Genomic DNA, 17,451 nt, shown 5'->3' with positions numbered 1-17,451 from the left:
CCGTAGTCTCGCGAGGCGGTGTCCGGCTCTCGCGGGCAGGGCGGAAGCTGCCGCCGTGTTTACACCCCGTGCTGGGGCCAGGACGCGCCGGGCCAGGCCGGGCCGGGGGCACCGGCGAGTGCCCCTCGCCCATGTGCCCGCAGCCCCCACCGCCCATGGAAGTGATGGAGGGGCCCCTCAACCTGGTGAGCGCGGGGAGTGGAAGGGAAGGGGGGCGCGTCGGGTCAGCCGGTGCCGCCGCTGCTCGCGCCGCTCAGACAGCGGGGAGAGGGTGACACTCCTCGGCTCCTTCCCCTAGGTAACCAGGCGGAGAGGCGCAATCTGAACCTGAATCTTGCCGCCCTTCTTTCCCCCGAGCCTCGAACACCTGTTCAGGTCTCGTGTCAGGCCCTGCCCGGACGGCAGCGGGGCCCAGCGGCCGTCCCGGGCCGTAGGCGGCTCCGGAGAGGGAGGAGGGTGCACCGGTCGCGCCGAGGACAGCCCTGCTCCGTGCCCGGTAGCGCGGCGAGAGGGGAAACCACCCAGGGGTGCATGTCGCAGCTTGTTTAGATTGGAGGGGTGTGTGGGGACATCGCGTTGCAAAAGCGAGGGACAAGGAAGTTCAGGAAAGAAGCGTCTAGAGGAAAGGTCTAGATGACACAGGCCACATCCATGAGAGTTTCAAGAGTTTTACAGGCTTGTCAGGGCCCAGTACTGGCTAAGTGCTTCCTTTAATTTCAGAAGGTGAAATGTTTTAAAACCTTGAATCACCTTAAACCTAAATTGCTCTGCTTAAACTAAATTTCTAAGGAATCTGAACTGAAACACAGATGGTCTAAAAAATGCTTCTTCACAAAAACTAATCAGATGTTAAACAGTCTAAATCGGCAGGTCTATGAGTCTCTGTCCTATAGACAAGATCTAGGTCAAGAAGAGTTAATTCTCTGCTGCCTTGTGGATTTTACCAAAGCTGTATCTTGGCTATGTGGTGATACACAGAGTATTCCCTTAGAAAACAAGCTTTAGTCCAACAGTCAGTTAACCAGAGGTTGCACGCTGAGAATACAGCTGTATTGCTTCCAGGAATGAGTTTGATCCAGGAATTGTTTAGAGATTGCCATGCAAACCTCAGAGACTTGTGTCAGTTTAGGTTTTAATTAAAGTTTACTTATGCCAGGATGGCATCAGCCCTGATAAATTCTTGCCTACAGAGTCAGTCAGGTATTTCTGGATTGCTCTCCCTAGTTTCGAAAGACTTATACAACTGTCATTGCAGACCACGTATGGAATTAGGGCTGGCAGTGTAGTAGGAAGATGGTCTATTTAGATCTGTAGGTTGTGCAATGGTGCAGAACCACTCTGAGTACATTAGCATCACATTATCCCACTTTTTACTCTGTCTCCTGAAAGACTAATTGAAATAAGGAACAGCAGGAAAGCTCTTGTAACCTGTTGATATCATGAGGTTAAAGTCAGGCAAACTTATGGCATGGTAATACAGGAGGGCTAAACTATAGCTATTTCACAGATGTTGTAAAAACATTTTTAAAAAGTAGGTCTAGTGCATAAGATTCTAAAGAGAAAATTATAATTGTATATTCACTAGTGAATGCCTGAAAGTAGCAACTTTTTTGGCAATATCACCAGCCAGTAATGTTTCTTACTGAGACCACTTAGAAGGGTTGTAGGAGTGACATAACTGTGGCTAAAGCAGGATTTATGATCTTGCGACCACAGTAGGAGCGTGCAGTTACCATGTCTGTCTAGGTCCAGGCTGACAATAAGGTCAAGACACCTCTGTGTAACGGATGATACAGGAAAAAGAGTTGCTTTACCCACTTTCATAAACAAAATTATGAATTTGCCTGTGAATATGTTCCTACTGTCTGAGAGTGTCCCGAAATACAAAAACTTCTTGAAACTGCTGTGCAATATAGTCATGGATCATCATATACAGAAAAGTGACATGTCCATTCAGGTTGTGTCAAGCACTATGGAAACTCCTCATGATGAGAGAATTGAATGTGTACAGTATCATGGTTAGAACATGCCTACATTTTTACAAGGACATGAACAGGAAGGAGTAACTAAAATTTTGCAAAACTCTTCTGTTCACAGCTCCTCTCCGCTGTGGAGCTTTAGATTGACAACATTCAGGGAAGGTGCCAACTTCCAAAATAAGAATGTTCTTTTAAGTTTTTGATACTATCCAATGTTACCTATTGCACTCTCTTTTTCCATAAATTTTTTCACTTAAATCTAATCCCTGTGAATTGGAAAAGCACAGCTTTTCCCAAAGATGCCAATGAGGAAAATAAAGCTAACAAAAAAGAGGGAAAACCAACCAAAGCCACCAAATCACCCAACGCCTAAACTACAAAGTGAATTTGGATACAGTAATCATTAGTCTTATTTAGTTACTATCAATAGCTTATATACAAGATATTTTCCCTCTTCCAATATATCACGGCTTGCCAATTTTCACAGGACTGATTTTTCATCAGTTAAGGCTTTTCATAAGAATTTACCACGGTACTTGAATCATGCTTTGTCTTGTAAAAATTGTTCATTAATTGTGAATTGGAGCATCTCATCTTAGTTACTGGAAAGATGGATATGGTCCTCATTTTCCTGGACAGTTGATTTGACCTCTAACCCAAACAAAAAAACCCGAAAAACAAAAAACCAAAAACAAACAAAAAAACCCCAACAAAAACAAACAAACAAAAAACCAAACCAAACCAAACAGAAAACCCCACCCCACATGCCACCCCTTACACTTGAATATATTCTCCTGGCTTCAATTATGCTCTTTTTCTGAAATTTCTGAAAGATACATTTCCCTAAAATAGTATTTTATCTTTATGGAACTGAGTCTTCTTCAACCTCACAAATCAAATTTTTAGGTTATGCCATGGAACTTAAAACCAGCATGAACTAAGTGCAGTCCCTGCACCAGCAGGCAGCCATATAGCAGGTACCTAGCCCAGCTGATTATTTATTTCACACATAATCCAGACCCAAAAACATCTCAACATTGTTTTTACAACTTAAAACTTACACTGTAAAAGCATGAAGATAAGTCTTCTATGAACACTCCATGTTTTTACAGAGCATCTTGAGAGCTTCTCTGTGCTGCTTATCATAGGGGCAATTCCTACTGCCTATTTGATTTAGGCAAAGAATTTTGATCCCACATCCAGACATAATTTTACCCTTAGATGTAGGAGCAAAAGTTACAAGTCAAGAAGCACAACCACACGCTACTGACTGTCAGAAGCTTGAAAGTAACACAGTAAAAGTGAGGCAAATAGTATTAACCTCAGGAGGACTTCATAATTCTGCAGATTCTACTTTAACAGTCCAGTATTGTCCTGTAGCTAAGGAGCCATACCACCTCTACCTTTTATTCTTCCTGCAAGGTAGTAGTATTTGTGTGGTTTGTAATAAAATACAGTCCAAAATCTGGTGACTATCTATCACCTCCAAGTTTCCTGAAGCATAAATGATCCAGCTTGAAGAGCTGCTGTTTAAGTGGAAACCAGAAGGCATAGAACAATAGCTGGAGTGAGAATAGCACAAAATGTGTATTCCAAGAATCTTATATAATGAAAGCTTTTAATATTAATGCTGCTAGCCATTGGTAGCAACCATTCCATTGCAAGCCAATCAATGGTTTACTTTAACGAATTATTTCAAAGTGAGGTAATACTACATCCACACAAAGGCAAAATGACAAGCAGAATAAATATGCGACATGGAAGTGAAAGAGGAGAAAATAGGAAACATCTACGAAAGTTTATACTAGAGACCAGAGAATTTAAACAACGCATGCTAATGTGTTTGAGACTTAATGCCAGCTGCACTTCTGTCATTTTCATTGGAAAACCAGGAATATTATGTTAATCTGCAGAAACATCCATGGAACCCCATTTGTTTTCTTGGATTTTTTTTTCAGTCTTAACCTGACAGCTGCTATACTTGATCTTCCAGTGTAAAATAAAACCAAAAAAAGGCAGATGCACTCAATTCTGAACTCAAATTAGAGAGAACAAGCTTGTAAGATAACAAAAGGGGAAGTATCACTAGATAGACATGCCTAACACAAAGTCTGTTTTTACCACGGTGGTGGGAGAACCGAAGGGTGTAAATCCATAGACATAGCAGCATATCTGAGTAAAGTGACTGGAGGTGCATCAGATACTCAGCTTAACAGCCAGATAAGTAATAGCTTAATAGCCACCTTAGAAAAGCTCGACAATGTTGTGTGCAGGCATATAACTGCTGTAAAAGCACAACACAAAACTGTTCCTTGTGGCACATAAAACAACTTGCAGCAGCTCCCAGTCAAGAATATAATTAGCTAAGTGATGGGTGGTTGACAGGTATTATTTCCTCACTGTACCTCTGCTGTTTGGTACCTACCAGCAGTGCCTTTCTGCTGTGTCACACTGCCATTACATGCCTGTCATCAAGCCACAGAGTTCAGCTCTGAGTAAGCATGACCTGCAGTTTAAAGACCCAAATGAAGCCATCTCAGAGAAGCCTGGTGAGACAGACTGAAGGCACAGCTGAAGCCTTTCTGCCCCACTTATTTTGAAACTGTTGCTCTTGGAAGCTTGTTTACTGGACAGTTTGTTGTAATGGTTCAGATGCTCCTATTGAGAGGTAGCTCAGTTGCTGTAACAGCTTGAGCCTTGTGGTTTAGGGCTACATACAGAAGCCTAGACTGGTTTTGTTTATCACGGCAATGGAATGGTTCTCACTTAGCTTGTAGCCTCCAGTTAGCAAGACTTGAGTAGCGTCAGTTGTGACACATTATATATACAGGGACAAGAAGAACATTGCGAAGGCAGCTGAGAGCTGTAGGGACACAGAATGCCTGGGGAGGTGGTGGAGTCACTGTCCCTGGATAAGGAAAGACTAGACAAAGCTTTTGATAGCCTCAATGCTATGGTCTAGTTGACACAGTGGTGTTCAGTCGTAGGCTGAGCTCAATCTCACTGTCTTTTCCAACCTAATTCGTTCTGTGAGTCTGAAAATGGCTCTGAAAAACAAGTTGAGGCATTTAGTGCTTTTATCGTACTAAATGGATGAAAAAGGAGCTGAATGAGCTTGATTTGACTATGCAGTAGGTAAAAGGATACCACACCTTAATGAAGGTGCAGGTGATCAGGGAAAGGGCTGCAGCTCTGCCTGTATGCTGTTTTGAAGACTCCACCTAACCTGAGCAGTATGTAATGCAAATTGGGTTCATTCCAGATCTTTTAATTGCATTTGCATGGTGAGGAACTCAGACTAACCATTTTATCTGAAACTTGGAATATGTTGGGAACACACGCATAGTCAATTAGAGCTTTTCAGTCAATTAATGGGGGTTGCCTAAACAACTAGTTGCTTGTCTGCCCATACATTTAAAGTCTAATACTATTGCTTACATGCAAGTTGAACTTTAACATCTTTACAATTCAATACAAAGTGAGTGAGGAGTCTATATTCTCAGCATTAATATTCTCATGATAGTGTCATATGCTGGCTTTGCTTTACAGGAACACTAACCTATAATTTACACAGTTGAGTCATTGTTCTGTCAACTTTGCTACAGGCTTTCAAAAACAGAAAATTGAGCTAACATGTAACTAGTGGTCTTGGTTGAACAGCCACAATGGGTTCTGCCATTTTTTGGTTGATCTTTAGTCATTTTTCTCTACAGAATACAAGTATTTAAAAATGGGCGCTTGCTTCTCTTGGTAAAGCTACATCATTACCATTTCTTCAGTTTTACTGCAAATATATTCTCATTATTTAGCATAAGTTACAGTACAACTCTTTATTATTTTTACTTTTAGTGCAACTGCCAGTAAATACAAGCATTTTCCATTGTCACCCTGATCAAGGTTGCACTTTTTAAAATAAATGGAATAGCCGTAGTTTATTCTTGGACCTCTCAGATCAGGTTTTGCACTTGTATTCTCTCTTCATTACATTTTTTCATTGCATATAAGGACATACACATTCAAACCTTTCTAAATTCACCATTTCCTGGTAAGAATGAGTTTGAAAGAGGCTTCTGTTGTTGTAGCATCTGACAGAGTGTGTGTGGGGTGAGAAGAACCATGGTACACCACCTCATCCTACCCTTTGTGGGTGCTGCTGTAAACAACTACATGGAAAACACTTAGCACTCTTCTGAATAATAGAGAAGCAGTGCAATGTGTGCTTTGACTGTTCAAAATAGAAATCAGACCTATATCTCTTAAGGAAACAAATCAAAAAATAGATCCCTCATCTCTCAAAGAAACTCTTCCTTCTTGTTTTCAGCAGTAGGAGAGCTTAGGTATTAATCTTTTCCAGCAAGAATAACTGGTATGCACAGTCCATAACATAAAATAGATGATAGCATCATCAAACAGTGGTTTCACTTAAAACATTTACGAACAGAAACTTCTTTGCAGTTTCATCAGGACCCATCATTTTAGCAGCTGGGTTTTTCCTGCCTTTGTCACTTTAAGTAAAGTGCTGCAATCTGTGCTCTATAATCCCATTAAAATACATAATTTTCTGTTGAGTCCTTTGTAATATACAAAGAAGGCTGTAAGCTTAACATCTTATGCAAGGCTTTGTCCAATGAAGAGCTGTTCCCATTAGTGGAACAGAGAAAAACAAAACATGCTTGTATCAGCTGCAGGACCACTGTTGCAAATGACTGCTCTTAGGAGAGGATAGTAGGCCTACTCTGAAAATAAGTACTACTACATCTGCCTTTTAAAAATACTATTGAATCAAACAGGTTTTTTCCTGTTATGCTCCTTTCCACAACTAGCTAGCCATCAACTATAATTGTATGGGAAGCTTACCCTCCTTATCCCTGCAACCTAAGCCAGAATCGTACTGTGGTAGCCCTTTAAGTTGTAACAGTACGCTATGTCTAGAAAGGAAACATTGTTATTTTTTCCTTTGAGGGAACAGTAATAAATTTGGCAAGTGGGCCTTAAGGCTTCATTTCTCACAGCCTGCAGTCACATCATTATCTAGTCTATAGTGGGAAAAAAACCAACAAAGAAGTGGAGTGTTGAATTTTGGTTAAAGAAAGCTGTAGGTAAAGAAGAGACTCTCATTGCTGTTCTAGAGGTTTGATTGGGGTTTATTCTGCTATTCAGAGATTACATAGGCAATTATTTGGGCTAGTCAGGTGGAAGAATCAAATAAGAACACTTCCCTAGAATAGCAGTACAAACTTGCTAAAGCAAGTGTCATCTCTCAGCATCTCAACTACATTTAGAAACTGTGTGAGAAAACATCTACCTTACCTTCTGCAGTTAGTCCAGACTGCTTCAAGTCACACAGTAAGGCTTACACAAATCTCTCAAGTACCAAATACATTGGAGCAAGGTAAGGAAACTTTTTAGCTTGGCCATCCTTTACTCACACCTGCTTCCTCTTACAAGAGTCAAGTTGTTATATCTGTCCATTTGCCTACTGGGAATTCCTACTCATCAGGACTGGGAGGGACATCTGAAAGTAGTTGTCAACCTGCTTCCCCTTCTCAATTCTACAGCTTGTTAATAAATTATAATTATTCTTACACTCCATCATACATTAATTTCCAGCACTGCAAGTGGAAGAGGAAAGAGAAATCAGATCTATAAACCTACCACAGTCAAGCAGCAGGTGTTTCTGTAATGACAGAAGCAAGACCAAAGTCAAAGCAATCCTGCTTGAATCTGCTGGGAACCGCCATTACAGCTCCAGAGCTGTTGTGTAAATACCTTCCTCTAGCTTGACATCAGACCAGGGATAAACTTGAGGGTAATCTTCTCTTTATGACAGAGGACCAGTTCTTCCATTGCCAGTTTTATAATGGGATACAGACCACTCTGAGTTCAAAATAGATATTCTAACCATGGTTAGAAACTGCATGGCTGAGTGTAACTGAGCACTAAGAATAAACCATCAGAGTAGACAAGATGTAGAAGCTCATCCATGATAATGGCTAGTAAGCATCTAGTTCTATTGCAGCTTCATCACTTGTTGCTAGGAAACAGCACCACTAATTTCTTTGAATTGTTTGTTGATAAATAAGCTACCATGAAAGTGGGAGAAATTCCTTGGTCCTTCCACAATCAACTAATTGGAACAAACACGGGTTAGAATAAATGAGCAAGTATTTTCTTGTCAACCTGTCAGGAAAAGATAGAAAAATAGGAATTCCTTGCCTATGACTGGCTGCAAAACAGCTAGTTTTCTCACACAGGGCTGTGCTCAAAACTGTTATTTTTCTGGTGTGGCTCCTGTTGTTTCCATTAGGATGATGTTGTTGCATCAGAGTAAGATGGGCTGACATGTATATTTTGATACAAGGGCAAGAAAGGCATTGTGACCTTGTCATCAGAGGACCCTAGGTTTTGGTTTTGTCAGCATCTATGGACTGTTGTTTTCCTAATTTTATTCACAGTTCAGCCCAACTTCTTCAGACTCCCTTCAGCTTCACTGGAAGTTAATTGAGAATGGAAATAATTTAATTGCTCAAACAAATAAGAACTTAAGTGATTTGAGTAAGATCATACTCCAGCTGTTTAAAACATACATGAATAATCTTTGAAAACAATTCTCAAATTCTTATATGTAGAAACTAGTAAATGGAACTTGTCCTCTGACTTGTTGAATTGCTTTCTTAACTCTTCCGTCTCTGGCTATTCTGTTTCCTCTTTCCCTGCTTTTTTCAGACCTGCCCATGCAGTTTGCAGAAGCAGCTGTGTCAATATCAATTTACTGAAAAATTGTTTTGCAAAGAACTAGTTCATGTGTTTTTATGTCCATGATGTAGCTAATTTGTAATGGGACAAGCTGCCAGGAATAACCAAGGACATGACTCTATCTGTGCTGATACTGTTTGTTCTTGTCAATGGGAAATAAGTTATCTTTCTGGCAAATGTAATTTGCAGGAGTCCAGAGAGAAAGACCATAAACCAGATGATTTTCCAATAGAAAAACTCTTCCTCTTCTGAGATTATTTAACCTCAGGGTAGAAGAAATAGGAAGTGCTGACAATGCTTCATAATTCAGTGAAGGTGAGGAAGAGGAGTATAACAAAGAATATTTCTTGTGAAGAATCAAGGAGTTGTGTTTTAGGTATTTTAAGAACATACCATATTAGCATATGAAATCACTTTTAGGAAAGCCAGATGTCTTCATGGAGTGATGTAACTGCCAGGGATTGCTTAATGACAGCTGTTGCCCAAACAGGTGTTTTCTATACAAGTCATTCTCTTCCGTGGTGTCAGATCTGCTAAGATTCTGGTAGAACACTGAACTTGCTATAATACTGTAGGGCATAACTCCACTTGGCAGACAAAAATGACAAACTGACCTGCCTTTTGGGACTTGTATTTTAAATGAATGTTAATATCAGTACTGTGTAAGTATCAGTACCTGATGTCTGTTTACTTCAAGCTCAACATATAGCAAAGCAGTCTTGAACAGTGTGTGTAACTGCTAGTCTCACCAGCTAGCACTTGTAGCCTTTCACATTACACAGCTTGTCTTGGAGGAAGGGCCATAAAATCCATGTCTTGTAGTAATGACAAAAAAGACTTGCTTTCATGAATGTTGCAGTGCTGGTTATGCAATAGTTTCTCAATGAGCATATGCAAATACTTGCATCAAATACTTGCTTTCAGCAGCAACCTTAGTCTGTGTTGCTGGTTTACAAATACTAGTATAGATTTAACTGTTGTACAACAACAACGTGGCTTTGATTCTTTTTACTATGGCTGTGCTGCTACCATTAATTGGTGTAAGCTGCAGACAAAAAAAGAGCAAGTTATTCACCCAGGAGGCAAAATGTCTTGGGCATGGGGCAGCAGAAAATGCCAAATCAGCTGTAAGATGTAGTACAATTCAAATATCTTGCATTCTGCCATGCAGTTTGTTCCAAAATACTTACAACTTTTCATAGCTTCTTATGGCCTAATGTTCTTTTTACATCACTATGGTAAGTACCTGCCTAGGAAGGAGAACATGTGCTTTCTGTGGAGCAACTTCAGAAATATTTTGTTGTATACACACCAGTTTTGCTGCATTAACAAACTTCAGTTCTTTCCAGAACAGACTCTTGTAAAGTAGTATTGAAGAAGTTTAATTACAAAGATTGGAAGGGAGTGAAGATCTGAGTCTAAAAGCCAGAGAACTGGAATCAGTACAGGTTTTTCAGATGTACTGGTTACTTTTAAGACAGGTATAACTATTTCTTGGTTAACCCTCATTGATGTCATGTTCTTTTCTTAATTTTAAGGCTCACCAGCAAAGCAGAAAAGCAGACCGCCTGTTGGCAGCAGGGAAATACGAAGAAGCAATTTCTTGTCACAAAAAAGCTGCTGGTGAGTAGGTTATTTCTCACATTTCAGCTCTTAAAATCAGTTTTTAGATTTGCTTGCACCCGTCTTGAGTTCAAGAAGTGTTTGGACAGCTCTCTCGGGTACATGGGATTCTTAGGGTGTCCTACACAGGGTCAGGAGTTGGCCTCAATTAGTCCTGCTGTAAGTAGAATGTCTAGTTACTTGCAAAATTTTTATTTTTAAAATGTGAGTTTGTTTTTCAGTCCAGATCAGGAACTCTTTTGAAAACTTTTTTTTCTCATATGAGCAGCTGAAGTCAGACATTTCCAAGGTTATTTAGATTGGGAGTGATTATGACTGTGAAGGCAGTTCTTGACTGAAGATGAAGCCAACGCCTTGTGGTATGCACAGACTGAAGTTTTGTAGCTGCTCTAAGCCAGTTTCACTGTATACTTTGCATTTTCTTTACTGCTTTCATAGGCGAGGTCACAGTGGTAAAGGTTGCTCTGTTGGTAAAGAACAAATGTTTGCTTACAAAACTTCCTTTTCCTAATGTCTGCATCAAGGCAGCTAAGAACAGGTGATGAGGTCCCTAGAACTCAAGCAAAACAGCAGATTGCATCACATACCTCAACACTGCAGGGACAGCCTCTCCCCAGTGAGATCTTGTGCATTTACCTGTCCATTTAAATAGTCCTGCGTAACTTTTTGTGCTAGAGTCCCTCAGCTCTCTGACAGTCTGCAGCTACTTGGCAGAAGAAGAAAGGAGGTCTGAACTGGTGCAACAAGTAGGACATTTTCAGTGACAGGGCTTGTGTGGAGACAAAGTAAGTGGCTGGTATCTAGGTTACGATGTTCAGAGCAGCTGTTCTCACTCCATTCATAAATACTAGAAAACCCCATAAAGTGAGAAACTAATAGTTTCTTTGGTATTTATGAATACTCAAAGTGATGAGGAATTGCACTTACATTCTAAAATGCATACTCTTTGTTTTCTTTCACTTTGTATGCCAAGACAAAACCCAAAAATACACTAAATATTTCTTGCTTTTCTTTGTCTGGTGGTTCTATGCCATTGTCTTGCATCATTCAAAATTTGGTTGAGAATTTCTCATACATTGTCATTTTCAGCACTAGTAAGATATGCTCAAAGTCCTTCTGGAAATTGCCGCTGTTCTGAAAACAAACTGGAGTGACCCAAGCCAACAGGATACCATGGGAAGGGTTTACTGCGTATTACAAGATCTTACAGTAATTTTTCAGACTTCTGAAAAACAGCAGGTGTTTCCAGCCACTGTAACTTGGTAAATACTTTCCCTCTAGACTGCTGCCTTTCTGTGGGAATTGAGCACACAGGTCTGAAGGCTTTTCTTAGCTTTTCTGGAAGCGTTCAGGTTTTTCAGCTGTGCCATAATTGCTGATGGATGTTCTGTCCTGCAGGGTACCTTAGAGATGCGATGAAGCTGACCCAGTCGGAGCAGGTGAGACCAGAGTGCGGCAGATGCCAGAACCAGCCACAGCCCTGTGGTGTGCCCATATGTCCCATTGTGTCTGATCACACCCCTCCTGGGCATTAGCCTCAGCAAAATTTCTGAACCCTTGGCAACTGCACCAGGAGTTTCACAAGTGTGGTAATACTAATCTTCATAGAGAGTTTTTCCAAGTTTATATGGAGCATCTCTAGAACAATAGCCCTGACCCATTTTTTTATTCATTGCACAAGTTTATCCATGAATGTAGTAGTGTAGTCTGCTCAGGACTTTTGTACCAGCAGACTTTGAATTTAGCCAATATTATTAAATCAAATAACCCTTGGAGATCAGACATCTGTCTTTGCTCCAACAGGTCATTCTTGTAGAAAAATGGTCATTCACACAGGTGAGTTAATAACTGCTGTGCCACTTCCTTCATTAAATATGACTGAATCATTTGGGACCATACCTGGCCTTGGAGCAATTTGCTGTTTCATTTTGGGTGTTATTGATATGTCTACAGAGATACCATCATAGAACCATACAAAAAGTTAGCATTGTTAAGCCAGAGTGGCTGTGCATGCCAAGTGAATCTCTTCCTTCTTAGTGTTGGTCATAGGTCAGTTACACTCTGAGTGCCTCTGCCCAGAGGTATTGTAGCCTGGTCAGTGGTTATACAAACAAAAAGACCAGTAGTTATGATAAATTTGACATATCTGAATCTGTTGCACTGTACAAGCAGAGAGCACTTCCTGTTGGATTTAATGTCTGAATAACAAAAGCTCCCCCCTCGGGCATGTGGTGATGCTGTTTATGTAAATATTTACACACATGTAATTCAATGTGTGTGAATATTTGGGTGGGATTAGGGATCACCACCTAAATTGTTTAATCTTCTTCTTACTCAGGCTCAGCTATCACTGGAATTACAAAGGGATAGTCATATGAAACAGTTACTGCTCATCCAGGAGAGGTGGAAAAGGGCAAAGAGGGAGGAAAAGCTGAAAGCCCAGCAGAGTGCTGACAAGGAAGCAGTTGCACATCTTCAGACTTCTTGCAAGCTATCTGCTGAAGACTCTGATGATCAAAACGTACTGGTTCCTGTTGCTCAGAAATATAGATCTTCCACAGAGAAACATTCACAGGATATTCGAGGTGTTTTTGACAGGGACCCAGACACACTTTTGTTTCTGCTTCAGAAAAAAAAGGAGCCAGTGGAAGCATGTATTGGGAGTAAAGCGCCAAAAGATGACAAAACAATAATAGAAGAGCAGGCAACCAAAATTGCAGATTTGAAGCAGCTCATAGAATCTCTTGTAGCTGAAAATGAGAGATTAAGGAGAGAGAATAAGCAGTTAAAAGCAGAAAGAGCTAGACTCCAAAAATCTCCAGTAGACAAGGAGTTGGATGTAGACACTGACTTTGTCGAGAAGTCAGAGTTGTGGGGTCTGCAGCAGCACTCAGAATCTGCTTCTTCAGCTGCAACTTGGCACAAGTTTGCAACAACTGCTGGGAAGGCAAAGGACATTCCAATACCCAGTCTTCCCCCGCTGGACATCCCATCCCCTGAACTCCCGCTATTGGAACTCTCCGACGATATACTGAAAGGACTGATGAATAGTTAAAACCCAGGAAAAGTGTTCAGTGTAGTTACCCAAACTTCAGAAAAGGGAAAGCCACCAGGACAGTGGTGATCTGAGGGCAGAAACATTTACCACAATACTAGTGTTGGAGAAAAGGCATTAAGCAACTTTGTTACTGTGAAATACACATCATATCTGATTTACTTCATGGAAGTTAAAGGTACCATAGTTGGTATAAGATGGTGGGCTCTTTAGTCTTTCTCCCAGTGTTTCAAACCAAATTACTTCCTGGAGAATGTTTCAAGTAATACAATCCTTCAGGGTTTTAAAGTATGCCATAAGTAATAGTTGTCTATAATGCCATAAATGATGGCACAGGACCTAACTGTTACAGTTGCCAGTCAGCTGCCACTTCATATTGATAAATGCTTTCTAGAATGAATTTAAACTCTGCATTTCATTATGCATAACTTTGTCAATTCAGATAAAGTGCAATTTATACACCTCCTAGATGGATTTATGTGCCACACTCTGTGTTCCTGACCACATTAACTTCAAGTCAGGAGAGATTTTAATTTCCATTCTGTGAAGGAATCAACTTATTCAATGTGTCAATGTGGGTTTTTTTAGGGAGTTATTTGTTTACATAACTAATCAGGGTGCATTGAATCTAGCTACTGGTTTCTGTATAAAGTGACATGGTTTAAAATGAAAAATCTAAACTTAAGGTAAAATACCCTTTTTCTTTTCAGTGATGCATGAATGGAAGTAATTCTAGCTGGCAGTATTTGATTAAAAAAGAAACTGTTTACAGTTTAACCTGATTCAAAAAGGATAGGAAAATAAAAACCAGGTGTTTTGACACTGTCTGTTACATCTGTACAAATGTTGCCAAGTATAAAGAACAAATTAAGATTTCTACTACGTGTTAGGATACACATACAGCTGAGCTTCCGTGTTCATCATCCAGCAAATTCAAGAAAGCTGGGATGAATTCAGAGGGCCTTGCCCACCTGTGGAGTGACCTTGCTGACAGCTGGGTTCCAGCCCTGCAGAGTGCTGGAGCGTTCAGCGGAGCAGCTTCGTGGATTTGTTGGGGCACAGCCCAGCAGGAGCTGTAGGAACAGTGCTGAGGGTGCTGAGTCTGAGCAGGGCCGTGTACACCCTCCAAGGGTGATGGGTCTGAGGAGGACTGTGCATACTCTCTGAAGATGCTGGGTCTGAGCAGGGCCACGCAGTCTCCTCACACCCGTCCCTTCCAGTATGGCTCAGTCGCTGCCCTGAAGCCCAGCTGGGGCTTTACTAAGGGGTGTTCCAGTGTGTAGTGGAAGCATTAATTACCTTCTGCTGTTCCTGATTAGTGAAGTGTTCAGTATTGCAAGCTATGCCATTTTAAGTTATACTTGCTGTTAAAAGCTAAACGTGCTTTCTAAGAATGCTTTTTTCTTTCAGAATAGACTTGGAAGTGCAGCAAAAACATCTTACTGCTGTGCAAATTCTCCCCTTACCTCAGTATACCTGGCGTCTTCTGTGCTTGAAGGAGCATAGGGACTGGAGGTTAGAAAAGATCTATAGAAAAAGAGGTAAGGCAACTTCATTAGAGGAGGTGCCTTGTGCTGAATTGTAGCTGGAATCTAGTACTGCTCAGAAAATAAAAAAGTTATTTTTCAGTTGGAGCAGCCTCGCAAATAGCCCTCTCCATCTGTGATGAGGTGACTTGTTCCAGGTCAGGCCCAGCTCACTGCTCCCACCAAAGAGCAAGGCCCAGTCTCTGCTGGACCCTACCTGCCTGACTATTCCAAGTAAGGCAGAGGAGCATGGTGTTTCTAGTCATGTAAGTAAAGCAAAGAAAATAGCATGTGCTCACAAGATGGAAATAAAATTATTTAAGCACCTACCTCATGCCACTGCTGGGGTGGTAGCTCAGGGTTGTTAACTACAAGACAGACATGTTGGTGGCATCTACAAATGGCAGCTATAGGAGAAGGAAGCAGTTTTTACATCTGTTGAAGTCAGGATTCTTCAGAGTTGGGAGTGTGGGAATTGCAAGCTCTACCTTCTTGATTTTAAAACTAAATTGTCCCTTCATGTATAGTTGCATAAACAAAACACCAGGTCTGGAAGGAGCTGCTTCTCTGTGGGAAGGATGGCCAAGTAGGGGCAAAACTCCATACTGCCACTTTTGAAAGTGGTAAAACTTCTCTCTTCCTGCAATGCAAATGTTTGTTTGCTCTTGCAGTGTGCCTACTCAGCATGACTGCTGCTGAATCCCAACTCCAGGCAGTAAGGCTGAGCACGGGCGTGTTCCACTCTCGTGAGTGATGCTGAATTTTTTTAAGTAAGGGATTCTTCAGTCTGAATCCAGAGCTAAGCAATTAGTGCCTTGGAAGAAAGGTAGGTTGTACCGAGAATACTCACCACTAGAGGACAGGTTTTACAGATTCATAGCAATAAACCTAAGGAAATTCTTCTCCCATGGCTGTCAGCAATTAATTTGTCATAACAATTTAAAACTGTTTGAAGTTATTAAACTTCTGAGTGGGGTGTGCCCAGGCGCGGTTCCGCTATGTTGCAGCCGGTGTCCAGTGTCCAGCCAGATCCCACTCCGCTCGCTGCCACCGGCCGCCACCTGGTGGGAGCCCGGCGCCCGGCTCGAGTCCTACCAAGCCGCGGGGACCTCTTCCCTCTCTGACCATGTCCCCCCTTTTGTCACTGCCAAACTGATGGGCTCAGTGCCCGTGCCTGGAGAGAGTAAAGAGGCGTGGTGCAGGTATGCAGAAGGTGACCGATCTTCAGAGAGCTGTAGTGGCAACAACGAAGCCACGTGTGACTGGTTGTCACACGCCATGTCACCAAAGCCTGGTACAGCACACAGAAACATTCTCAGGGGTGCTGAGTCTGGTCTGCATTGTTTTATAATGGACAGAATTAAAGAATCCTGTGGTCCCTTATTTCAAAGCGTCTCACCAAGAACCAGTTTTAAATACACATCCAGACACTGACTTCTATTCATTGACTTTGCTTTAACCACAGAAACCTCGCTTGTCTTGGCACATAGAAATACTGGCCCTGTTGAATATTGCCAACATATGCTATACCGAAAGAAACTGTAATTAGCCAATCTCTGGCTGTATCACCACAGAAAGAGAAACCAGAGAAAGGCAATTGGGAAGCAATGTGGAGTCTCTTGAGAATAAAATGTGCAGACTTCACCATTACCAGTTGCTACTTAAAATTATGGCTAAAACCAAAGCACAGAAGTGTTTGGTTTTACATTTTGCTTTTATTAAAAGGGGAAAAAAGGATTTTGTGACTGCTTCCTCTGAGAGCATTTCCATGTTCAGGAGGTCTGGTAGTGAACTCCTTCTTACTGTCCTCTCAGCAGCAGCTCTTTAGCCATCTGCAGTTCTTGGTGACCTACTTTCAGTGACAGGAGCTACTCCTCATCTAGACTCCCTTTCCTACAAAAGGTTGATCTTCAGAGATTCCTTCCAACCCAGCTCTGTACATGGAGAAAAGCAAATACAGCCACAACAGCTAATAACATCCTGTACTGAGCTGGGCTAAAAGGAGAGTAGAAAACAAAATCAAACTTTGAAGAGCAATCAGAGCAAACGGCATAGCTGCCAGAAGTCAGGTACAGGCTGGACATCATTTGCCACAACTTTCTGCCTGAGTATCAGGACTGTGCAGTTCAATTGTATTAAAAGTTCATTGTTCCCTAAAGAATCAAGAGCTATGGCCATCTTTTCCTCCACTCCTTTCTCTGGTTTCTGGTTTCTCTCTGGTTCTTCTGGTTTGTTTTACCAGAAATAAATGCACCTTACTCAGGGCTTTTGTCTTGTAATCATTTGAAGTGTTCCCCAGACCCATTTGCTGCGGGACTTAAGGTATTATTGAGATCAAACAATATGAAATCCTTAGAGTTGTGAGAACACAGGATTTCCTGCATCAGAGCTACTAAACCCTACACTATTTTCACTAAGGTAGCACAGACCCAGGGACTGGAAAAAGAAAGAGGCACCTGGGACAAGAATGTAAAGCCCTGCCATGGTTGGAAGGTACCAATGTTCACTTTGA

At 41.4% G+C, this 17,451-nt stretch overlaps 1 protein-coding gene across 2 annotated transcripts; it reads left to right on the top strand.

The window, feature by feature from the left end:
* The first annotated feature begins 19 nt into the window (after positions 1-19).
* NRBF2 (nuclear receptor binding factor 2) lies at positions 20-14,233 on the top strand. Of its 2 annotated transcripts, none has more exons than XM_014882349.2 (4): positions 20-185; positions 10,274-10,358; positions 11,757-11,797; positions 12,697-14,233. In XM_014882349.2, exons 1-4 carry the CDS (start codon positions 132-134, stop codon positions 13,411-13,413), a joined length of 897 nt encoding a protein of 298 aa, XP_014737835.1. In that variant the 5' UTR covers positions 20-131; the 3' UTR covers positions 13,414-14,233. The 2 variants fall into 2 exon arrangements, with proteins under 2 accessions (XP_014737835.1, XP_088024905.1); XM_088168779.1 differs by having other exon boundaries at positions 25-185; positions 11,640-11,797.
* The last annotated feature ends 3,218 nt before the right edge of the window (positions 14,234-17,451 follow it).

Source organism: Sturnus vulgaris, chromosome 8, assembly GCF_052056855.1.
Source record: "Sturnus vulgaris isolate bStuVul1 chromosome 8, bStuVul1.hap1, whole genome shotgun sequence".
In the NCBI taxonomy this organism is placed as follows: Eukaryota; Metazoa; Chordata; class Aves; order Passeriformes; family Sturnidae; genus Sturnus; species Sturnus vulgaris.
This window is presented reverse-complemented; position numbering and strand designations above follow the sequence as displayed.

Bases quoted from the DNA above. Each gene is read 5' to 3' on its own strand.
- NRBF2 (XM_014882349.2), top strand. From the start codon at position 132: ATGTGCCCGCAGCCCCCACCGCCCATGGAAGTGATGGAGGGGCCCCTC. The intron at 186-10,273 runs GTGAGCGCGGGG...CTTAATTTTAAG, and splicing joins TGGAGGGGCCCCTCAACCTG to GCTCACCAGCAAAGCAGAAA. The intron at 10,359-11,756 runs GTGAGTAGGTTA...TCTGTCCTGCAG, and splicing joins TTGTCACAAAAAAGCTGCTG to GGTACCTTAGAGATGCGATG.